The 26,482-nt window shown below is 37.6% G+C and overlaps 1 protein-coding gene across 10 annotated transcripts; it reads right to left on the reverse strand.

The window, feature by feature from the left end:
- Window positions 1-260: 260 nt before the first annotated feature.
- On the reverse strand, window positions 261-24,693 carry LOC107792180 (two pore calcium channel protein 1B-like). 10 transcript variants are annotated; one of them, XM_075237100.1, is made up of 15 exons: window positions 24,225-24,592; window positions 23,372-23,518; window positions 23,137-23,244; window positions 22,393-22,488; window positions 21,723-21,844; window positions 13,911-15,459; window positions 5,678-5,741; window positions 4,760-4,928; window positions 4,352-4,415; window positions 4,020-4,110; window positions 2,890-2,983; window positions 1,540-1,621; window positions 893-924; window positions 725-806; window positions 261-602 (listed from the first exon to the last, which is right to left on the reverse strand). In XM_075237100.1, exons 1-6 carry the CDS (start codon window positions 24,354-24,356, stop codon window positions 15,390-15,392), a joined length of 675 nt encoding a protein of 224 aa, XP_075093201.1. In that variant the 5' UTR covers window positions 24,357-24,592; the 3' UTR covers window positions 261-602; window positions 725-806; window positions 893-924; window positions 1,540-1,621; window positions 2,890-2,983; window positions 4,020-4,110; window positions 4,352-4,415; window positions 4,760-4,928; window positions 5,678-5,741; window positions 13,911-15,389. The 10 variants fall into 10 exon arrangements, with proteins under 10 accessions (XP_075093201.1, XP_075093195.1, XP_075093204.1 ...); XM_075237094.1 differs by having other exon boundaries at window positions 704-806; XM_075237103.1 differs by lacking the exon at window positions 13,911-15,459 and adding an exon at window positions 17,819-18,498 and having other exon boundaries at window positions 704-806.
- Window positions 24,694-26,482: the final 1,789 nt, after the last annotated feature.

A 26,482-nucleotide genomic window follows, 5' to 3' on the forward strand; every position in this document is an offset into this window, starting at 1 on the left:
CTTGCCGTTTCTGGTGGAGGCAATGGTAGTGGTAGGTATTACAGACATGCTATATATTTCAGTTTTGCAATGTAGGATACAACTCAAAGTTCATACATTAAATATAAAGAATATATAGTGAACTTCATGACCAATGGGGCGTATGTTAATGGAATGATGAACTTGAGAGAAAAGATTAAATACTCATTTTTCTTGCACAACCTCAGACGTTGACAGGATTCTTTTAAGCAGCTATAAAGGATTCGAATGCCTTGCCAATATTGCTCTCGAAGATTAGACTTTATTATCCACATATTGCTTTTACCACCAGGGTTAACAATCATAACCAGGAGATGAGCAAAAGTGCTGAAATTCATCATATTTCAACTCGAACGTTTGATATACAGAGAACAAAACTGCAGCTAGCAATGCACGGTATTTATAATAATAACAGCACTCAACAAACCGCTACATATTTGCATGGAGAAGTGAAAATGCTGCAATTTGCTCGGATGAAACTCCACAATTCACAACTTTACACACAGAGATCGCTTGACTGTGATTTTTATCCACCACCAGGTCCAAAATTACTCAGCTTCTGAAGCTCCCAGTATTGTATAAAGCTGAAAATTAAGAGAAAGATACTAAATTGTTATGAGTGAATAGATTGTCTCAGAACATGTAAGAATTTCTTTTTCCATTTCATATTTCTTAAACAAGTTACCAGCCTGGAAAATGGACAAACTTGTGAATTGGAGCGCTGTGTTCGTTCAGACCAAGACATGCGACGGTGAAGATCATCTAATTTGTGTCTCCGAGTCTTAGCACTGTGCAATGAAAGTAGTTCCCAATCAGAAAATAGGTTAAATCATTGAAAATTTCTCTTAGTTTAACATCTTTCAATCACACATACCCAACAGGACGTCGCTGCCCTCTTCTTTCTTCCTGGATTAGAAAAACAGAATTCAGGTCATAAGGCTACTTCAGCAATGAAGTCTATAAACAATTATCATTTGGCAAAGACAACATAGTGTTATAATACAAGAGATGCAAATCTCCAAGTTAGTACAAATTGGCTGGTCTAGAACAGGATTGATTCATGAATGAAGGAGCTAACCACAAGGTAGGCTAGTAAAAAGACATTAAAGTCTGAAACAGTTTTATGTGGTGACTAAAGATGAAAATACAAAGAAAAGAAAAAGTCTAGTATGCTCTGTAATGAGTGAAGGAATAACATTAGAGAATCAAGGTTTAGGTTACACAAGCTAAATATGGCTGAAAGTTTGAGTTTGTCCTAGATACTCTTTGGTGTCATTTCCGTGTGCTACTAAATTTAGCAGTTATCTTTTAATCACGATCTGACTAAAGTTTCTGTTTCTCTTGTTAAGAGTGACCTACCTAGTAAATCACGAGGGAATAATCTCTTTCTAAACTTCGACTTACAATTTTCACGAGTGCAATTTGTATTTCTATGATGAGCCGAGAAATCCAAAAAACACGCTAGAGTCTGTCGAGATGTTCCTGGCCAAAGGAATAGCTAGTAATAACAATTTAACTAACCTTGTCCTCACCATCCACAATTCTTGTTGAAGCCTCTAGATTCATTTCTGTTTGAAAAGCTTCCAAAGACAAATACTACAATCTGAAAGAGTAGTAAAGTGTTAGTACAGCTTAAGCATTGACACATGCTATAGGGCTATACACAGAATAAGTACCTAGAAAAAGAAAGTGTCAGAACACAAAGGGAAAGTAAATTATAAGATCAATTGTCACAAAAAAAGAGAGCTAGTTTTCTAAGAAAATAAAAAAGATGCAATGTCAACTTCTGTAATTATTCAACAGGAATAGAACATTTAAGCTACCTTGCCTTGGTAAGGAATATAGTCATATACACATATATACCAGTATTACTACCAAATAAAATTTTTTATTACACCTTTACGTTCATTCATTTCTTCTTTTTGATATCATTATTTATACATCATTAACTAAGTGACCATTTTGACTAGCCATTTAGAACAAATCTAGCAACTTTGCAAGCAGATGCCTCATCATTCAGGTCATTCTATTATTTCCAAGCGCTGGGTTATAAAATAGATTGTTTTTTGATTGATCAATGACCACCAGAGAATGGTTGCTGAGATGGAAAGTGTAAAAAGGCTAATAATGCAAACATGGGTAGGGTGGGAAATAAAATCTCCCAGTCCTTAAGGTCAACTCTACAAATTTTTAATTCCTATGTGTATCAAAAAATATGTTAGCACTTTGTCGAGCATTTTCCCATTAGTGAAAATTTTAAATCGACCATATACGATAAGGATATATAAAGATCTAGAAACTACCAGCAAGAAAGCATGGTGGTTAGCTTGAATAGGAATTGGAATAAACATGATGTTAGATGTCTTATACAGGTGGGTAACATATATAAATGATATCTGATTACATGGTTCAATACTCTAAAGAACTAAAGCATCATATTGGTGGGTAAAGGAAAACATCATTTTAGGACATGGAATAAGTCAACTCGTGAAGATAATTAGTTCTTAGAAGGGAACTTTTAACTTTAAAAGCACACAAATGTGATATCACTTCTTGAACATGAAGCAAGAGTAAATATTACAGTTAGGTTTGTGCATTAGGAGAAGGGGAGGGTTATACAACTGGTTTTCAATGTAATACACCTACAAGTACCTAGAGATCTATAAGTTAGTAGCAAATGGAAAATATACCCTCATTTTTACCCACACGGACACAATCCCCCTGTGGTTATGTTATCTGATACAATGAACGTATGAGTACTTATTTCTACATGAGAAGTTGACTCCAACATTATCTGGTTTTCATCTATGCCTATGGATCTTCAGTGGAGGTCTAGAGACCAATTTGCAAAGAGTACACATGGATACTTACCAAATTTAATAGCCACAAAACGGCAATAAGATAGAAGCTGAAGAAGTAGACATAAGTCCAGGAAGTCCCTGTCAGTTCCTTCATCCTTGTAGCTCTGAAATGTTAGAAGCATATTATCAGCTACTCGGACCACACATGGTAGTAAGATATAAGCTAATTAAAATTCATCAAGTTAGAAAAGCAGCTAGGTCAGAACCGTAAAAACAGGAATTAGTCATCTCAAATATCTTTCTATTAGCACATTAAAGCAAAATGCATGAGTCATTAATGGTTGATGTATAAGATCATTATAAAACATTTGGAAATCCTTATATAGCCAATGTATATATTGCCCATTTCCATCACCCTTCCGCATGTGTGACATAGTTGTAGAGTTCAAAACAGACTTACACGTGTCACTACAGGTTGCCAAACATTGGGTCAGATACCATGTTAAAAGATTTTGAGCAGCAAACCAAAAACATAAGGTAATGGGTGCAGTAGTCTAGGGCCATTATATATATGCCTTTTGGACACCCTAATCCAAATGATGCATGACGTTGTATATCTCCTGTAAATATTCATCCTTTTACAAGTGTACACATATCGTCTGTACATTTTTTGTCTGTAAATTCCCATTTTCATTGATCCACAAGACAGACAAGATTTCATCTGGTGAAAGACTAGGAATTGGGAGTCAAAATAACGTGTAGTCTGCCTACACATTCTTTGTGTTTATACATCAGAGAACATTTACAAAGTAAGTACTATGTACATAGAGAACATTTACACAAATAAGCTTTATTACTTAGTATTAACTATTATATATATATATATATATATATATATATATATATATATATATATAACATCTTAATGCTCCAAGTAAATTTTTGCTTCCAAAGATAATCGTTTTACACTCTACACTATTTTATCGGAGCACTGAGAAAAGTAACAAAATTAGAATGCAGTAACTTCAGGACTTGGCTAGGCTCCATGGTCAAAACCATATTTTTCAGACCTATTTGAAAGTGCTGGTTCATTAAAGTTTTCCATCAACAACTGAATTTGCATTACAAAAGATGGCCTTTATGTGCAAATAGTTCTTCTAAGCAGTTATAATGATAATTGAGGAAACCAGATCAGGATACCTGCATCAACGGTGACCAGATTCCCATCACCAATAAATTGAAAAGTGTCACCATGCCATTTGGATAGTCATTGAAGTTAAAAAGCAAATAGCTTGGATTGTCAAGAAAACAAAGTCGACCAATCGACTTTCAAGTAGAAACACTATAAAGGATATTGAAAATCAAATAGGATCTCGGTATTATATGATAAAATAGATTGTTTTTATCTTCAAATGATAAAATAGACAAGAAGATAATTATGACACGAGAAAAACATTGTCTCCTCGTTGTTTGTCAAGAAAAGTGACTTGTAGAATACTCTGCAAGGAATTTCACAATTAACAAAAGGATACTCATAACCAACAAGATCAGTCTGGTGTAACTTGGGGTTTCCAGTGTTGACAATCCCCCAAAGAACTGCACAAGGTAAAACAGAACTAAGGGTAAAGCGCAGAGAGGGCTAGAAAAATGTTAGACACACAATAGTGCAATATCAATTAAAAATTGATGAGGAAAAGACACAGGAGTTTCTTCTATGATGCCATGATGACTATGCTCTGCAACCAAAGGCAGTAGTAACAGAGAAATAGATCAATTTTTTGAGGATAACGTTTACGAAGATCAAAACAACATACAGGGTTCACCACTGCTTCAAGACAAAAGTTTAGAAAGCTTTTACGTGTAATAACAAGCAGAAGAGGAGAGAAATAAAATCCAAGATGGAGTGATTCATAAAGATAGCAGCAAAGAATCAAATATACCTGTAAACCAAGAGAGCAGTATATGCATAAGATACAGAATATGGTCCCCAAGTATGGCAGCAGACAATGTATGAGGGTCAAAAATGTGGTAACAAAAGAACGAAATCGCTCAATGTGCATCAAGAGTCTTATGAAACGTAACATTCTTGCGATAAGAAGATAGCGAATCCTGTAAGCACCAGCAAACAGAAGCAATTAATGTATCCCTAAGACGGGCGCTAAATTATGAAGCATCAGAAAGAAAAAGACCGCGACTACATCGTCCAACCCTGCTCCTAACCACATGAAGTACTCAACAGTACATTTTTTTCATACTTTTATGGTTACACATATTCTAGGTAAAAATAGAATACTCTAAGAAATTGACGATGTTAGAAACCCTAGTCTTGAACAATTATAGAATCTCAGGCAGTCACATGAAAATGTTGAATGTACATTATATTAGGACAGAAGATGATTTCGCTTCCAACTAATATGCCATACTCTTGAACTAGATTTTATATTTCAATCTTCCTTGATAAGACATAAGCAAAATTATCATTATTGTGGAGCAATATAGTGTACATGATCAGCCCACACTTCATCTTTCTGGTGATTATATTAAGTAGATAATATTATATAACCAACACAGGTTCACTATTCACTATAAGCAAAGGAGATACAAGCCACAGAAGGTAAATTGGGAATTTTGTCATCAATCTCTACCTTCTAGTTCGTAATTGTTATTAACTCTTCGCCTCAAGACTAGTATTCAAAAGACAGCAAATAGAAAGAAAAAAAACACAAGATTCTATTTCACCGCCTTAAAATCTTTTACTTGTCTATGGTAACATACTCTTGAAAATAATTGAATTACTCAAGCACATCATAGAGCACAAATTTCGCAGTCACTGCAAAATGAGTTATCAAGGCCTTTACCAATTTCCGTTGGACATGAAATTCAGACCATAAGGGCATACCAAAGTAGTCATTTCTTCAATACCTGTGAAAATTGCAATCATCCATAAACTGAGTTAACCTCAGTAACTTCCGAGAAATGATTTAGCAATCTTACTATGTTCACATAAGTCTTCAGTTGAGGGTTTATCGGAAACAACCTCTCTGCCCTTCCAAGGAAGGGTAGGGGTAAGGCTGCGTACATCCTACCTTCCCAAACCCCACTTGTGGGAATACACTGGGTGGTTGTTATTGTTGTACTATGTTCACATAAGTAAGAAGTTACCAATTTATGCTAAGAACTTGACAAACAGCGGTACTGTTGGATTGATTCAAATAATTTTACGTTATTTATTTGACCATAAAAACAAATATAACAGATAATAATTCACTATATTTTGCAAAAGAACAAGCAACCACCTCCAGTAAATGAAGTAAAATCATTGGAAGTTCGCATATTTTTCACATCAGCACCTTACTTCACATAAACAACCGTTTCCCAACATGATATCCTATCCTTCCTTTGCGTTTTCCCTTTGAGTGGGCTGATGGAAGGATATGATGCAGACCAGGTAGATCATCTATAACCATCCAAATCCAACTACTTCAGTTGTTCCAAGTAAATTAAGAGCTTTAGAGGATTTCTTATCTCATCCCTTTGTCCATTATTTACATACCATGATAACTTTTACCACCCACACTAACAAACTACGAAAAAGAATGACAAAAAGTATGCTGTTAGTAAACAAGCTAACACAAAACACTTGAGTGTTTGTTTAATTTAAGAACCCTAATTTGAGAGGCTGGTAAAAGTCAAATAAATCAACACATAACAGAAGACAAAATAAAGGACAAGCAGATCTTCTAGGGTGGATAGAAAGAATCAAATTTATCCCTCAAAACGAAGCTAAATAACACCAACCTATACCCAGAAAATCAATGGACATAAGTCTGTAAGTTCTTTCTCCTTCCTAGAGAAACACATATTAAGAAAATCAGTGGAGGAGAAAAACGTCACTTGACAAAGCAATAAATCAAAGACAACGGTAATTGCAGCTTAATATTTAAAGGCATGCAACCTTAAAATCCACAAACTAGAGAAAAGAAGAAAGTTAATCAACTATCTACTTGTGGGATTAAAGAAGACAAGTTGAAAACTCAACTGTCGTGGGAAAAGGATCTGAAAATACATATTTAGCAGGAAAAAACAAGAGCTAAAATCAATAATGGATACATCAAACAAAGGCTTAATGCTAGCTGCATTGCAAATGACACTTTCAAATAGGGGTGGCATGTGGGCCGGTTAGGACCGGGACCGGCCCAGGACCGCAAGCCCACATGGGCGGTGGGCCTAAACGGTCCTAACCGGATAGGACCGGGACCGTGGGGTGGTGGGCCGGTCTCATAGGGGAGGCCCGCGAGACCGGGACCGGCTCAGAAGTGGGCCGGTTCAAGCGGTCCTATACGGTCCTAAACGGGCCCAACAAATAATTTTTTTTAAATTTTTTTTTTGACCGTTTGGCCATTTAAAAACTAGCCGTTTGGTCTGCCAAAATAGCCGTTGCAAATAGCCATTTAACCCCCCAAATTTTGTTTTAACCCCAAACTTTTTATAATTACACTTTTTCCCTATTTTCAACTATAAATACCCCCTCATTCTTTCATTTTTCTCACAAAATCATCAATCTCTCTCTAATATTCTTCTATAATTGCTTACTTAATTGTTACAATTTGTGCAAAATTGTGAAGTTGGTGAATTGAAGTCTTCAACGATAATTATTTTTCAACAAGTTATTCGTCAATTCGGTAAACTCGTTCCAACTCTTAAGTTTTAATATTATAGTTTTGTTTGTTTTATTTACTTTGCTCGATTAATTAAGATGGCTTATTCCCTAAAAAAAATATTTAGTAAAAATAAGGGAAAGTCCAAGAGTGGTGAATCTAGTGGCCAATTTGTTCCTCCTCCACTTCCCCCGGCTCCCCGGCCGAAACCTGTTACCCGTTCTACACCTACTATTCTTGATAGCGATAATAGTTTATTACAATTTACCGAGAGTCAATTTTGCCATAATATTGCCCCCGGTGAACAATTAAACCATGAATATATGAATGCTCTTTATGGTAATCCAACTATTGATGAAAATGATGATGAAGAAATAGATTTTGATGAAACGCAGCCGGATGACGATACACCCACTAGTCCTGCTCCTGAAGTTAACCCAACTAATAATAATCCAAATGATCCCCCGTCTGACCCTCCTGTTACTGCCCCTACTTTTTCTAGACAACCTTCTAAACGGGCAGAAACATCTCTTGTTTGGCCATTTTTTACTCAACTAAGATAAAAAAAAATAGGGCTAAGTGTAAAACTTGTGGCAAAGAGTTAGTTTTTAAATATGTTGGAAGTCGGGGGGGACGGGAAGTTTGACTAAACACATATTGCTACACCCTCAAGATAAAGCTAGATATTTTCGTATGAAAGCTTTGGCCGAGGGGACAAGTGCACCTAGTCAGGCTGACCTTAGTACCTGGTCAAATCAATTTCAACCGGGAATTAACATTGTTACCGGTGGTATTTTATATTATGATCCAAAAAAAGATCGGGAAGAATTGGCAAAAATGGTTACTGTTATGTGCTTACCCTATAGTTTTCCTTCTAACCCTCACTTTGTGCATTATATTAGAAAAGTTTATAATCGTACTTATAAAAGTTTTCCTCGCACAACCGTAAAGAGTGATATTTATAAATATAAACATGAATATGAACAATATTTGCGTTATTTATTTACTCATATAAATTGTCGTGTTGCTATTACAACTGATATTGGTAGAAGTGGTAATGACTGTGATTACCTTACTGTTACCAGTCATTGGATTGATGAGGATTGGATAATGCAAAAGCGCATTATTGCTTATAGAATAATTAATTCACGTCACACAGGGCAGTTTATTTCTAACACGATTACGGATATTTGTAAATATTTTTGCATTAGTGATAAAATAATGTTAGTTTCAATGGATAATGCTACTAGTAACACAAATGCTGTAGCCTTGATTACCACTACACTAAGTCCGGCATTTAGTAACATTTTTCATGTTAGATATATTTGTCATATTTACCATTTAATTGTGGGTGATGGTATGCGAATTTTAAATGTTGAAATTGAAAAGGTTAAAATGGCTCTTAATTGGCTTTTTTATTCAAACCGTAGAAGTAGAATTAGAGAATATTTTAAAAGATGCGATGAATTTGGCCTAAGAGAAAGAAAGATTCCTAAACCTTGTCCAACTAGATGGAATTACATGTATGAAAGTTTAGTTGTTGCATATGAATATAGAAACCCCATAAACTCAACGTTTAATGCTCATGTAAGTGATGATGATGAGCACCTTACAAATGCGGATTGGGCTAATGTTAAAATGCTTGTAGATTTTTTAGAAAAATTTCATATTGCTACAAATGAATTTTCTGGGCAATATTATCCTACTATTTCTAACTGTTTAGTTTATATTGCAGAACTTGCAAATTTGTTTGATCATTTTTCAGAGGGTGGGGAAATTTATCAACTTACTATTGATTTCATGAGAAAAAAGTTTAAAAAATATTTTTTCCCTATTCCCCCTATTTATGGTGTTGCTGCATTGTTAAATCCTACTATGAAATTAGGAGGTCCTCAATTTTGGTATGAAACTGTTTATAATGGTTTAGCACTTGAAGATGAGGAGTTGTCTACACTTGCGGACGCAATAGCCTCAATTAAAATAAATGTTCAAACTATTTATAATGCTTATCAAGTTGCATTAGATCATGCTAGACCAAATGTTCCAACTCCTTCTTCTTCTAGTTCTCAATCATCTAAAAGAACTACGGGAGTAATAACACTTAGTGCTTGGGCAGGGTTCAGGGGTTCTCAAGATTCTAGTACTAGTGATTTTTCACAACTAAATGAGCTTGAAGTTTATTTGTCACAGGGAATTGAGGAAGTGAATCCCGACGGCTCCTTTAATATTTTGGAATGGTGGAAGGACAAAGAAAAATACTTTCCGATTCTTTCAAGGATGGCCCGAGACATTTTAACTATTCAAGTTTCAACAGTGGCATCAGAGAGCGCTTTCAGTCAAGCAAGACTTCAACTCGGTGATTATAGAGCGTCTATGAGGGAGAGCTTGGAAAAATCAGTACTTTTCAGAGATTGGATCCGTTCGGAAAGAAGAAATTTTGGACTTGCTGAATCACAACCAGAGGTAGACAAAGCTTATGAAGAAATGCTAGCTGAACTTGCGGAGGATGATGCTTCGCCTGGAAGCGGTGATGACCAAGCTTCATTTCCGCCACCACCAACGGAAATTCCTCCGGACCTTGAAGGATTTATGAAATTTGTAAGAGATACCATGTAAATTAATATGTAACTAGTATTTTGGCACATCTTGATTAGTTTCTTTTTCTTCTCAATGGTGGTATTAGCACCTTGTTGTACTCATTCCATATGGGGGAGAAAGACTAAGAAAGATATTGCCATGATTTTTTAATGCTATAATAAAAATATAACGCATTGCTTTGAATATCTCTTTACAATATTTTTGTCTTTTTATATACCTTAAGCTATACATATAGTATATACTATACTCTCTCTCTCTCTCTCTCTCTCATATATATATATATATATATATATATATATATATATATACATCTTACTATATACATAGTATATAAGCCATATTCGATAGTATACATCTTACGATATACTATATATACATCTTAATATAGTAAGATGTATATATAGTATATATATATATATATAGAGAGAGATATCTTAAGCCATATTCGATAGTATATAAATATATATATCGAATATAGCTTATATATATACTATACTATATATACATCTTAAGATATATATATATATATATATATATATATATATATATATATATATATATACATCTTACTATATACATAGTATATAAGCCATATTCGATAGTATATATCTTACGATATACTATATATACATCTTAATATAGTAAGATGTATATATAAGATGTATATATAGTATAGTATATATATATATATATATAGAGAGAGATATCTTAAGCCATATTCGATAGTATATAAATATATATATATATATATCTTAAGATGTATATATAGTACATAAATCGAATATTAATGTATAAATTTTAAGATGTATATATAGTAAATCGAATATAGCTTATATATCTTAAGATGTATATATAGTATAGTATAGTATATATATTATAACGCATTGCTTTGAATATCTCTTTACAATATTTTTGTCTTTAAATTTGAATTAAAAAATTTAGGTGACAATTCTATAATATAATTTACTAAGAATTGCCTTAGATATTTTTATTACCATTTTTTTTCTCTAACTTGTATAAAAATAATTTAAAAAATAGAAAGTTTCCGTTGGGCCCACTTGGGTCCGCTTAGGACCGTTTGGGCCCGCTTAGGCCCGGGACCGGCCCACTTAACACGGGACCGCTAGTTCGTGGTCCCGGTCCCGGACCGGTTCCAACGAGAAGCCCGCGAAGCCCGGGACCGCTTAGGACCGGACCACTTAGGACCGGGCCCGTGAAGCCCACTTAGGATCGGCCCCGGCCCACATGCCACCCCTACTTTCAAATAAAGCCTTACATAAGTTATAGATAAGTAGGAAGAGAGATAATTCTAAGAAATACAGGTAGGAGCAAAACAGTTGCGGATGAACAAAAAACATCAGTCCAAGTGCTAACGCAGTACATTCGGTATACAATTTAATAAGATAAATCAACCAGATTTATAAACTGTTGGGAATAACCCCCCCACAAAAATAATATCACGGTAATAACAACGGAACAATAACGTAGTACCGAGATAAGGTAATCAACAAGAATAAAGAAAACAACAAGGACACAAAGATTTTAACGTGGAAAACCTTTCTTAATAAGGGAAAAAACCACGGGCCCGAGAGGAGCAAATTAATCCACTATAATGAAAAATTTTACGCTCCGTAGTCTCGAGTAAATTACTCCAGGGACCACTATACACTCAAAAGAAATAACTCTCTTTTGAGATTCCCACCTCACTACAATATCGCTCACACTTTTTATTTTCCCTCACAAACTACACCGCCTGCGAATACCTCACACTACTCTCAAATATGTTTCCCTCTGAGATTGGTGTATATAATAGAAGCCATTCTATTTATAGGTAAAGCAACCGAAAGTTTAACCAATCAGAATTGGTTTACATTTGCTAAGTTGTCACCGTCACCAACAAGGCCAAAACTTGTTTTGGCATCATGCAATTCCCTTTTTTTTTTCTTTTTCAATTATGGGGATGGACCCCACAAATCTTCCCCCTCCAGACCCATTCACTGGAAGGATATAACACCGGACTTTTAACTTGAGTGCATGTCGACAAGTTCTTTACACAACTCAAACTTGTCTCTTGGTACCACCTTTGTCAACATATCTAAAGAATTCTCACTCGTAGGAATCTTCTTGACCTGCATAGATCAGTCCTCTATCTTTTCCCGAATCCAGTGATATCTCACGTCAATATGCTTTGTTCTTGCATGATACATGGTGTTTTTGTTTAGGTCTATTGCACTTTGGCTGTAATTATGAGATGACAATATCATATATGTGAGAAAGCATGGGAAAAAAATATATTATTAATATTGGTTAATTCATATAATACAAGAGGTCTTATTTATAGCTATAGTCTACAAAGTACATATTGTTCTCATTTCAATGTGGGACTACACATCATTGTAACTAACACTCCCTCTCAAGCCGGTGCATACACATCATATGTACCGAGCTTGTTACACATGTAACTAATACGAGAACCAGTAAGAGACTTAGTGAAAATATCTGCTAGTTGATCATTAGACTTTACAAACTTTGTAACAATATCTCCTGAAATTATTTTCTCTCTGACAAAGTGACAGTCGATCTCAATGTGTTTAGTCCTCTCATGGAACATCGCATTTGACGCAATATGAAGAGTAGTTTGGTTATCACACTCCAGTTCCATCTTGTTGATTTCTCCGGACTTTAACTCCTTGAACAACTGCTTGACCCAAACTCATACGTTGCCATAGCCATGACCCGATATTCAGCTTCGGCGCTAGATCGAGCAACTACATTCTGTTTCCTGTTCTTTCACGAGATCAAATTACCTCCCACTAGAACATAATATCCAGACGTAGAACGTCTATCAAAAGGTGATCATGCCCAATCAACATTTGTGTACCCAACAATCTGCTCGTGGCCTCGATCCTCGAATAGTAATACTTTGCTTTGAGCTGATTTTATATACCGAAAAGTGCGAACAACTGCATCCCAGTGGCTATCACAGGGAGAATCCATAAACTGACTTACAACACTCACCGGAAAAGAAATGTCAGGTTTAGTCACTGTGAGGTAATTCAATTTGCCAACCAACCTCCTATATCTCGTAGGGTCTCTAAGAGGCTCCCCCTGTCCAGGCAGAAGCTTAGCATTCGGATCCATAAGAGAGTCAATAGGTCTGCAACCCATCATTCCAGTCTCCTCAAGAATGTCTAAGGCATACTTCCGCTGTGAAATAACAATACCTGAGCTAGACTGAGCGACCTCAATACCTAGAAAATACTTCAATCTGCCCAGATCCTTAGTCTGAAAGTGCTGAAAGAGATGCTGCTTCAGATTAGTAATATCATCCTAATCATTGCCAGTAATAACAATATCATCAACATAACCACTAGATAAATACACAGATTAGGAGCAGAATGCCGATAAAACACAGAGTGATCAGCCTCACTACGAGTCATGCCGAACTCTTGAATAATTGTGCTAAACTTACCAAACCAAGCTCGCGAGGACTGTTTCAAACCATATAGTGACCTGCGCAATCTGCACATACAACCATTAAACTCCCCCTGAGCAACAAAACCAGGTGGTTGCTCCATATAAACTTCTTCCTCAAGATCACCGTGGAGAAAAGCATTCTTAATGTCTAACTGATAAAGAGGCCAATGACGTACAACCATGGACAAAGAGAGACGAACAGATGCTACTTTAGACACGAGAGAGAAAGTATCACTATAATCAAGCCCAAAAATCTGAGTATATCCTTTTGCAACAAGACGAGCCTTAAGCCGATCAACCTGGCCATCCGGGCCGACTTTGAATGCATAAACCCAACGACAACCAACAGTAGACTTACTTGCATGAAGAGGAACAAGCTCGCAAGTGCCACTCGCATGTAAAACAGACATCTCGTCAATCATAACATGTCGTCATCCTGGATGAGATAGTGCCTCACCTGTAGACTTAGGGATAGAAACAATGGACAAAGAATATATAAAAGCATAATGAGGTGACGACAGACGATGATAACTTAAACCGACATAGTGAGATTCGGATTAAGTGTGGATCGTACACCTTTGCGGAGTGCAATTGGTTGACTAAGAGGAGATAAATACGCAATAGGTGCAGAATCTGATGCAGGGCGTGAATCACCTGGGCCTGATCTAGATGTGGACGACGATGATAAGTCAAGAGTAGTGGAGCTGCAGAAAATTGAACTGGATTATGTGGAGGAACTGGAGCTATAGGTGGTGGAGCTACAACTGGAGCTGTAGGTGGTAGAACTGAAGCTATAGGTGGTGGAGCTACAATTGGAGTTGTAGGTGGTGGAGCTGGAGATGTAGAGGAAGATGAATGGGAAATAGTGACTGAATCTCCAAAAGATGAAACTGGTAGTACCTCAGAAATATCTAAGTGATGACCTGAACCTGTGAAGTATGATTGGGTTTCAAAGAAGGTAACATCAACAGACATAAGGTACCGCTGGAGGTCAGGAGAGTAGCATCGATACCCCTTTTGTGTTCTCGAGTAACCCAAAAATACGCACTTAAGAGCACGAGGAGCTAACTTATGTGTTCCTGGAGTAAGGTTATGGACAAAACAAGTGCTTCCAAAGATACGGGGTGGAAGAGAGAACAAAGGTAAGTGGGGAAACATGACAGAGAATGGAACTTGGTTCTGGATAGCTGAAGATGGCATATGATTAATAAGATAGCAAGATGTAAGAACTGTATCCCCCCAAAATACAACAGAGCATGAGATTGTATGAGTAGGGTACGAGCAGTTTTAATAAGATGTCTATTCTTTCTTTCAGCTACCCCATTTTGTTGAGATGTGTACGGACAAGATGTTTGATTAATAATCCCATGAGATTTCATAAACTGCTGAAATGGGGAAGACAAATACTCTCGTGCATTATGACTACGAAATATGCGAATAGAAACCCCAAATTGATTCAGCGTGGAAGGTCTGGAAAATAGAAAACTCAGATCGATTTTTTATCAAAAATATTCAAGTGCACCTGGAATAATCATCAATGAAACTGACAAAGTAGTGGAATCCCAAGTTGGAACTGACTCGACTAGGACCCCAAACATCTGAACGGACTAAAGTAAAAGGTGACTCTGGTCGATTATCAAGACGCCGAGGGAAATGAGAGCGAGTATGCTTACCGAGCTAACATGACTCACACTCTAGAGCTGACAAGTGAGATAAACTAGATACCATTTTCTGAAGTTTTGACAAACTGGGATGTCCCAACCGTTTATGTAATAAATTTGGTGAATCAGTAAAAGGACAAGTTGTTGAAGGAAGACAAGATGTGAGTCCATGTGATTTAGCAAGTCCATGAAATAAAGTCTGTTTGATTCACGTCCGGTACCAATGATCCGCCCCGTACTGCGTTCCTGTATAAAAATATGGTCATTAAGAAATAAAACAGCGCATTTAAGTGATTTGGCTAAGCGACTAACAACTATGAGATTAAAAGTACTATTGAGAACATAAATGACTGAATCTAAAGGTAAGTAAGGAAGTGAGCTTGCTTGACCTATTGCAGTTGCCATGGTTTGAGACCCATTGGCCATTGTAACTCTTGGAAGAGATGGAGAATACGAAATAGTAGTGAAAAGAGATTTGTTACCAAAAATATGATCTGATGCACCTAAATCAATGACCCAAGACTCAGAGGAGGGAGAAACAAGTCACGCTATTACCTGTTTGAACAACAAAAGCTATCTAAGACGATGTCTGCTTACATGCTTTGTACTGAAGGAACTCAATATAATCTGCTAAAGAAACCATCCGACTATTCAAAGTATCGGTTCCCATGTCGCTACAATTTGTAGTAGTAGGGTTAACTTGAAATAGGGGATAGGCTCGGAATTGTGAGGAGAGCAGAATGCCCTGAAGAAGCTTCGCGAAAAAATGGCCTGAAACTGGACGGAACCCTCGCTGGAAAAGTTGTTGTTGCCGGCGCGTGGAGGGGATGGATAAATTTTCAGGGGTTGGTCATCGGAGGGTGATATACCTCGTGGTGGTGTTGGTTTTAGCACAACACCGACAGAAAGTGACTTTCACGTAGACAAGCCTTAGGTCATCGGAAAAATTGCACGATGACTAAGTTGTTTCTTCCCGGTTAACGCTGGAATGACGCACAACGATCTTTTCTCACTAATGCTCTGATACCATGTGAGAAAGCACGGGAGAAAAATATATTATTGATGTTAGATACTCAATATAATACAAGAGGTCCTATTTATAGCTATAGTCTACAAAGTACATATTACTCCCATTCCAATGTGGGACTACACATATCTAACAGATGCAATCCAAGTTCTTGAAGGAACCGTGTCAGCCATATCATCTCCTTACCAGCTTCAGTAGCGACAATATATTCCGCTTCAGTTGTAGAAAGTGCAACACACTTCTGCAACCTCGATTACCATGATTATAGCTCCCCCCGAAAAAGTAAACAAATATCCAGTAGTGAATTTTCTGTTATCAAGGTCACCTGCCATATCCGCATCTGTATAGCCCTTCAAGATTAGATCAAATCCTCCAAAACACAAACAGTCTCCTACGGTACCTGAGTATCCACTGGACTGCTTCCAGTGTTCTTTTCCAGGATTTTCAAGAAACTTGCTAACAACACCAACTGCATGAGCAATATCAGGTCTGGTGCATACCATTACATACATCAGGCTTCCGACTGCTGAAGAATAAGGAACTCCCGCCATGCTCTCTTTTTCCTTATTTGTTGTAGGACACATCTTCTTGCTTAACTTCAGATGGCTAACAAGAGGTATGCTGACTGGCTTAGCACTCTTCATGTTGAAGCGTTCCAGTACACGTTCAATGTACTTCTCCTAAGACAACCACAACTTTCTGCTTGTTCGCTCTCGAACTATCTTCATCCCCATAATTTGTTGTGCTGGACCCAAATCCTTCATATTAAATGACTTGGAAAAATCTCCCTTCAACTTTGCAATCAGCTCCTCCTTGTCTTTTCCTACAATTAACATGTCATCCACATACAACAACAAAATAATAAAGTTGTCAGAAATTCTTTTGAAGTATACACATGGATCAGAATAGGTCTTCATATAAGTTTGACTTTTCATGAATGAGTCACTTTTTGTACCACTGCCTTTGTGCCTGCTTCAATCCATAAAGTCTTTTATTCAATTTGCACACCATGTGTTTCTTTCCAGCTACTTCAAATCCTTCTGACTGCTCCATATAAAACTCCTCTTCCAAATCTCCATGAAGAAACGCAGTTTTCACGTCCAACTGTTCCACTTAAAGATCTAGGCTAGCTTCTAAGCTCAAAATATTTCAAATAGAAGTCATTTTAACAACATGTGAGAAAATTTCGTCAAAATCAATACCTTTCTTCTGTTCGAAGCCTTTTACCACCCAGTGTTGTGAAGAGCGTGAAGCGAGAAGCGAAGCGCTCGCTTTTTTGAAGTGAAGCGGAATTTAAAAAAAAAAATTAAAATAAATAATGCATAGACAACACATGTAATTGTAAGCAAATGTTCAATACTTCAATGTAAAGGATATAAAAATTAGAGGAAGGGCAGTTTTTCTCTGTTAAAAACTGGGCAGAGAAAGAAGAACCCAAGGATTGGCATCAATTATGAGAAAGAATCGAAGGTAAAAAAAAAATTCGCCAACATTTCGCTGCTATTTGGACGTTGAAACAGTGAAAGAAAAAGAAGAAGAAGAAGAAGAAGAAAAAGAAGGAGGAAAATCAGAACATACCTGTTGCTGTTGAAGACTTGAACTTGAAGTTGAAGAATAAAAGACAGAACAACTTCGTTTTTAATTAAATAGCCTGGGTCTCTTTCAAAACAAAGAAGCGGTCGCTTCCTTCGCATCGCATCGCTTGGTCGCTTCTCGCTTTTTAGTGGAAAGCGGTCGCTTTTTTATACCTGAGTCGCTTCACCCATGTGAAGCGGGCACTGAGTCGCTTCGCATCGCTTCTCGCTTAAAGCGAGGAAGCGAGCGCTTTTTTAATCACGGTTACCACCAATCGAGCTTTGTATCTGACCAGCTTGCCATTTTCATCTTTCTTAAGTTTAAAGAATCATTTGCATTTGAGTGATCTTTTACCCTTTGGAAGTTCAACCAGCTTGTACGTGCCATTTTTTCTGAAGAGATTCCATCTCTTCTTGCATGGCTTTCATCCACTAGTTCTTTTCTGGATGGGACAACACCTCCTTAAGACTTTCTGGCTTCCCCTCATCACTGATGAGGACATACTATGTGGAAGGGTACCTGCATGACTCTACCATTGGTCTTTCTGATCTCCTCAGAGGTTGTTTTTTTCCTGAGTGGGGTACTCCACTTGCTCAACATCATCATCAAGTTGCTCCCTTGCTCAATAACCTCTTCAGGTTGCTCCCCCTGCTCGGAAACCTCGTCGGCCGTACTTTCTGCACCTGTGGGATAGTTAGAAGTAGAATGAATAGTGAGCTCCAATTTTTTTGGGGCATTATCATTACTTTATAGTCTTTCAATATTTACAGACAATCAGTGTTCTCAATACTTCATTAGAGGCTTCATAGACTAGAATAACAGTTAAACAGATTCGCAGGCTTTTCATGTTAAGCAATGTTGGCTACAGATATGTTTCAGACTTACGTTAGTGTTTTTGCATTTTGATTTATATCATTCGGACTTTCAGTATATCAGCATGTGTTAGTTTATCTTCCGCATTCAATATGTTATGATATCACATGTTGATTCAGCTAGCCAATTGGTTTGCTCGGCCGCATGTAGTTAGGCACCGGGTGCCGTGCTACGTACAGACTATACCTGTTAATCGGGCCGGGCTGACCCGTTTACAACCCGGTTCAGCCCGGTACTATAGCGTGGGGGGCGGGCTGGGCGGGGAGCGGGTTACAAACGAACAATTTTTTGATACCGGTGCACCGGAACCCGCTAAGCCCGTTAACCCGTTAACGGATTTTTAACGGGGTGGGGGGGGGGGGATGAGGGTGTGTTTTTTTTTGGACCGTTGCCAACGGTCAAATTCAAATATGACCGTTGGGCAACGGTCCTTTTTTGCAGAAATGGCCATTTCGGCCTACCCCTTAAGAAAATAACCCCCACCCCTAATATTTGATAAATTACAATTTTAACCTTTTAAAAGCTATAAATAGCCCCCCCTTTCTTCTTCATTTTTCCTCACAATTCACTTTCTTACTACTCTAATTCTCTCTTGATATTATTGATTATTGTTCTTAAATTCTCTGTGAGAAGGCACAGGAGAAAATATGTTATTGATATTGGATGATAAATACAATACAAGAGGTCCCTATTTATAGCTATACACTACAAGGAGATATTACTCCTCTTCTAATGTGGGACAAGACTACACTATACATATCTATAAACTAACACTCCCCTCAAGCCGGTGCATACACATCATATGTACCGAGCTTGTTACACATGTAACTAATACGAGAACCAGTAAGAGACTTAGTGAAAATATCTGCTAGTTGATCATTCGACTTTACAAACTTTGTAACAATATTTCCCGAAAGTATTTTTTCTCTGACAAGTTCAAACCTCCCGTCACTTCTCGATCTACCGTCTGATTCCAGCTTAGTCCACTGATCCGGTGAGCCCTCCCCTCCCTTCAGAAACTGATTTCCCCTTCCCTCCCTTCTATTTGACCATTCCTTTTCTTCCGCCAAAATCACAGGCATAAAGACAGGGCGAAATTCAGGGCTCAACCAAACCCTGTAGCTCAAGTAGCCATCTTCCACCACAGTGGAGACAGGGATTCTGCCCCCTTTCCTCACCACAATCCTTACTCGCGAGAGATCGTGCAAGCTGCAAGTGACATCAATGAAACCCCCACAGATTTCCCCAACCTTCTTGAATAGGTCAAGACACCAGAGATGCACCGGGAGACCCACCATGTTGACCACCAATGTTTCGCCAGTGAAACGAGGGTCGAGACACCCATCGTGTTCCACCCATCTGTCTAACTTTAAGAAATTCCCATCAAACCACCTGTTTCCTCTGACAAGAATTTCTGAAGCTTGAGACTCGTCGACAAATCGAAAGAGATATTGCGTGTCACCCAGTTTCGATATTTTCAGTCCGTCCTTGACGTTCCATGCCTCTGCTGCCCAGTTCCTAACAGCTTCTGGAGAACCAACCCATTTGGAGAAAGACCCAATCAAACAAGAGTCCAAAAAACCTTTACGCCTGAGAGTGTGCTTCTCGGACAGCGAGAAGTGTGGCTCCTGCCCTACGTCAAGCTTTCGCTGGCATCTTCCCCCAAGTTCGAGGGCTGGCCAAGATGCAGCTTTGCTAAAAGACATGCTTTCTAATTTTCTAGATTCTAGGGAGAAGTAGGAGCTTCTCTCTGTAGAGTCCGTCATAGCTAAACCAAGAGCCTCGCAAGGAGACTGACTGAAGAAGGAAAAGTGAGGGGGAGTGAAATCTGGCCGGAAAAAGACACCTCCGTCGCCGGAAAATAGCAAAAGTGATCGGAAGTTGGAGGTTGATGGATGGGTGAGGTCGGAATAGCCTCGCGAAGAGGCTGTCCGAAGGAAAAAAGTTGGGATCTGGCCTGAAAAGGCGTCACGCGCCGGCGCGTGGGCTAGGGGTGGTCGGAGATCTGCCACGCGTGACGGCGCGTGGAGTGTCAAATCCCGGCGATTCTTTCTGGGGTAGTGTCGCGACAGGGTTGGTTCTCGGATGGTGGTGGTGGAATCCTAGGATTCATGGTTCATGGTGGTGGTGAAGGGGTGAGATGGGGTGTTTGTGTGCTACAGTGGGCATCCAGTCGAGAAGAAGGTTAAAAAAGCTATCTTCCAAATTACATAGCTATCTTACATGCCTTTGATTGTTGGGTGAGCTCGATGGAAGCTAAGTTGTCTGCATAAAGGTTGACCTGATCAGAAGAAACTCTATTGATCATCAGGGATTAGAGCAATAGAAGTGGCATTAAGTCTTTTACCAAGAGAGCCCTTGTTGTAATACAATGTAATATACGCGGACAATCAATTATATTCATCAGGCTTATTGCATGTCCGTTGTCCAAAACATACCTTACACAATCACAGCTCATTCCTTTTTCTTTTTGTTTTGATAAGTCACAATTGAAGCTCATTCAAGAAGTAGAAGCGGGATAATGGACTCAGAGAGAGATAGAGAGAGAGGACATTAAAATCATATTTGAAGACTCCATTCCTTTCAAAAGTTGCAAGATAGTAATTTCATAGAACCACAGAAGATCAGGCTCATCTTCCTTCCTCGGTAGGGTGGGGGAAGGGTGGGAATGAAAGCATTAAGGAGAATGAAAAAACATACTCATGAAACTATCATTTTCTAAAGCAATAGAACAATATGAGATTTGCTTGATATTTTGGAAGACAACATTAAAAGCTCACTTCTCCAAATATCTTCGTGTATAACAGACGCATAGCTGAAGTTGTGTATTGTGCATGATAATCATCGTCCTATTTCTGATTATATTTCATATAGTTGAGTAAAAGAAAAGAGACTACTAAAAATGTAAAATGTGAGACCACTTGGAGGGAGAAGTCTGGGTAAAGAAAGTTATTAACATAAACATGAACAAAGAGTCAAAGAGATCATGACTAAACTTGGAAAGTAAAAGAGTAGGAATCCTACTATGGCGTACCTATTGTTCAAAATAAAGAACACCACCCTGAGATACGGTGCAATGCGGAATGGAAGATAGTAGTTTACGGGGAAAACAATGTAGACGACAATATCTGCAACCAAGATAAACAGCAAAATGACCTGAAAAATCAAGCCAAAAATGAAAGAAGTTACTAAAGAAAATTAACTATAGTTTCTGTGAGAGTTTCAAGCAAATTGATTCACCAACTCCAACCTCTGGAAATTCTTTTCTCAAGATGCTTTATGGAATATCCAGTTATAGGTCAGTTTTCTACAGAAAAAAGTGCAACCAGAATACCAAGAGTTGCTTAGGATTCACACAGTTGACTTCGTGGGGGTTTATCAGAGAACTTTTACGTGAGACTTACCCTCCGATTGTGGACAAATTGGAAGGGAAAGTAGAAAGAGGGAAAATAGAAAATGATTTTGACGTTCGAACCTTGCCGCAGGCAAAAGCTTGGTATTTAAAATGAAGGGTAGAGGGGTGGGCCCAGTATCCACCAAGTTTCGAACCGTGCGCCACTGGCCCTCGAGGTTTTCTCAGTTATCAAAAAACATTTATCTTCACAAACTAGTGATACATTTACGAGGAGGAACTGAAATAATTTAACATTGAAAAAAAATATGAAGATTCATAAGGAGAAACGCGGAAGTCTGGTTCCAAATACCTTCACTCTGTTAAGAAGACTCTTCCAGTAGAGATGGAAGCCTCCATATGATATTGGAAATAAAATGTGTATCATAAGAATTATAAGAGTAACACCCTGCAGAAGACCGTTTGAAAGAAAAAGTTAGCAAAGCCAGGAAGAATAAGGTAAGCTGTACACAGATCTCTAGTGCTAATGTTTTTACATTTTACACCAGTCTCCTATAGCCTAATAAGTCACCAAAGAAGTTACTCTTCGTAAGATACCTCGCCAAGTGCATAGCTGTAGTACTATATGCGTCCAGAGTAGGCCCTTATTACTTAATAATGGACCAATGACTTTTCCTCGTCTAACTTCTCTGGGAAACCAGTAAGCAACAAGAACAAGAATGAAAAAAAGAAGCTCATGGTGCCATAATAGAACAGCCTTTACTTCTCATGTAATGATAATTGATCCATGGCTTTAAGTATGAAGTGGAAGTCTTTGTTTCACATTTTCGAGCTTCCTGTAGCAAAGTGATTTCAGTTTCCATGCAGCAAAAAAATAAGATCTCATGCATCATGCCTCGGCACTAGGAGGCAGCAACTACTCCTAATTGAGGATAGCTCTTAAAATAATCAAACTTAACGATAGTCGAATCAATAAAATTTTCCATAGATTAGGAAATATTCAGAACCATCCATTCGTTCTGTTTAAAAGATTAGCTTCTAGCTTTAGATATCAAAAACTCTAAATATAACAAATAAACCAGCTTACAAACATTACCTCATATATAAGGGACTCGGTACGAGTCAAGTATGGAAGCTCTCCTAGATAATAGTAGTCTCTGTTAATACAAGACTCGGCTAAATGCTTAAAACACCACAGTGGTCTCTGAGCAAAGTGAAACAGGAAAACAATGAAACTAAGACTGTCAGTTCTAAGAACAAGTGGGAAGTCAACATACCGGGAAAAAAGAAAATTTGAAGCAGGGATAGGGCAGTAAGAGAACTTTACAAACCTCAAGGAAGTTTAGAATGACTAGCGCAAGGGAATTAAATGTCCCAATCACTAAGTGAAAATCAGTAAACATGAAGTACAATGGTGCTGCCTTCTCAAAGCTCGATCCCTCAAGAATTTCCTCTGGTAGACCAACGCCATCTTCAGCCTGCATGCGTAACTTGCAGACTTAATATCTCATCAGACATTGCTAAACAGAAAACATCAAAATTTCCAGTAAAGTGGACCTTGAACCCTAGTATCGGAGCCAAAATTTTCACTAAGGGGATTCAAATATAAAAATGTAAATACAGAAAGAAGCCGAGGAGATTCAACATCTATTATTTATATACAAACAATAATCTTTGAACCTTGTATATACAGTTGTGCCCCCTAGCTCCGCATAACCCACAAGCTGCATCATGAAGCGTAGGCGAATGCAATGATGCAATAATGGTTTAATTAAAGCCAGTAATTTTTACACGGAGCATAAATATATGTTAAAAATTACTAAAATTTTAACAAATACTAAATTTTGAACCAATAATTACAAAAAAATACAACAGATTCAGTGGTAAGAAGTTAGGTTACTGTAACCAACTCCCACTCAAATAAAAGGAGACATCTCTGTAATTGCTAGGCAGCTCTTGGAGTTTAGAAGATTGAACACCCCCCCCCCCCCCGATTTCTCTGATTTGCCCCCTCTAAATTGTGCAGACAATTTCTTGATTTGTTGATTGAATTTCACTTAAAATGTTGCTTTAAACCAAACTAAACAGCATCAAGATAGCTTTCCATATTTTCAGAGCCTACATGTGGCTTAAAATTGTGGAACAAACAAATTAAAAGGAGCAGAGAAATTAAAAGGGACGTACAAGATCAACTAAAGCAGCAGCTTTCTGATAAGGTGAACCTGAAGCAATAACATCTGATCTGCGGTTAAACCTCGGACCACCACTACTCCTTTTATTCTGGTCGGCTAGCAGAGCTGACTCTTCCACCGTCATTCCAACTTATTTAAATTCTTGTGTTTTATGAAACCTAGCTAGCTATATGTTGAAACTGCAGAATGGGAAGATGAGAGAAGAAAGGGTATGATCACTTTCCTAAAAGACGATTACTAAAAAAGAAGGATGCAAAATACAGAGCAACTGGTCAGCTTCGCACTAACTAAATTTTTCTAAGTTCAACACTGTGCCAATCCATGACTTGTCCTTTTGTCTGTATATATATATTAGGTTCTCATGTTACCTTGTTAAATTTCTGCAACTCCAAGTTCTTTATTCAAGCAGCTGCAACGTGAAAATCAAAAGATTAGATATTAATAAATGATTATAGGCACTAGACCACTAGTATTTCTTTAGAGCTAAGAGCTCTCTATGTACACTGTTTTTTTTCCGACCCCAGTGTAGTTAATTTTTTGTTGTTATTGTAATATGTTAAAATGATCTTGTAACAAAAATATTTACATTATTGTATGTAACTTAAAATTTTACTTCAATCTTTTCAAAGGTCTTCTTATAATTAACTGCATTTGATGGGCTAATTAGTGAACCGGCATAAAAAAGTAACCAGATGAACATTGGGCATGAATTCACCTAAATAGTTAACCATATATATATATATATATATATATATATATATATATGAGAACATGATGGTGGCATAAAGTCATGATAAATATAATTTGAGAAAGTACTGTTGAAGTTCAAACAAAACAGGGACAACATGGAGTATAATTGACTAATGACTTTTTCTTTTTAAATAATTAACTAAGTACTTAAATGAGATTTTCGAGATGCAACCAACATGTAGCAATAACAGTTAGCACATGCATAAGAATGACAGTGACAACTGACATGCATATTTTTGGAGTCGAGAACCCATTATTGGTTCTTTTGGACAAGTGTGAAAATATGTGTTTAAAAGAGCGCTATACTTTAAACGAAGTTTTGGCTGTTAAAGTATAGCGCTCTTTAAAAGAACATTATATATATATATAACGCCACTATAAACCGCGTTATATACATAGGGCGGTATATAACCACGCTATACTTGTTTTGTGGGCCCACCAATAAGTCTCATGTGTTTAACTGACATAACAATAATTCAAATGGGTATAGCGCTCTTTAAAAGAGCGCTATACCTAAAAAATTCAGCCCACCGAGCTAGGCATTGCCTTATTTAAAGGCGTTAGGATTTTACAAAAATCCATTCAAAAATATTCCTAACTCTCGTTCAAATTTTTCTTCTTGTAAAATTCTCAAGCATTTTTTCATAATGTCTGAAGAGCGAAAAATAAGGGTTTCATTATATTGGAGGGGAGGGGGGGTGAGGTTATGGTGGCGAATAACTCTGTTAGCTATAGTTTATCTCCACAGTGTCATGTTAAGTTGCCACTTACAATGGAGTACGATAGATTTGTATCGTTGTTATGTAATAAAACGAGTGTGAGGAAACGTTCGGTGAACCTTAAAGTAACCGGAAGATATCTGTATTCCGTCACTCCGCAAGGGGTTGCTTGTTACGCTGAATTTAACATCGACGATGATGAAACTTTGAGGGATTTTTTTAGGACTCCGGATGAATACCGAAAATTTCTTGTGATAAAAATGTTGGAAATGTACGTCAAGGTCGAAGACGTTCGCAAAAATGAGGTTGCGCATAGTAGGGATAACCCTCAGTCATCGGGGGGTTATTCTGGAGCAGTTTTTGCCGGACAGGTTCCGGATGAAAGAGTTTGCCCTGATTTAAACTTATCACCACGGGCGAATGAGGAGCGAGAAAATAATTTCTCTCCTGCTTTACATAATCTACAAGACGAGTAGTAAACTTCAATTTTCCTTAGTGTTACGATGTATATTTTTGTTGTATTGAATTTGTATTAACACTCATATATCCCACAGGGGGTACCAGCCAGATATGACTTTTACAAGTTATGAACCCACGCCCAGTTGGAATATGCGTAGTTCTGATGTGTTGGATCATGGTGGTCCATCTGGGAGTCATCACCAACAGGATAATGTCCATCAAGGAATGTCAACACGTTACGACTTGTAAGTGAAATGATACAGCTATATGGACAATATTTATTAATTTCAGTAGCTTATTATTTTATTATTTGTGTAGTGAA

The sequence above is a fragment of the Nicotiana tabacum genome, chromosome 2 (genome assembly GCF_000715075.1).
Source record: "Nicotiana tabacum cultivar K326 chromosome 2, ASM71507v2, whole genome shotgun sequence".
In the NCBI taxonomy this organism is placed as follows: domain Eukaryota; kingdom Viridiplantae; phylum Streptophyta; class Magnoliopsida; order Solanales; family Solanaceae; genus Nicotiana; species Nicotiana tabacum.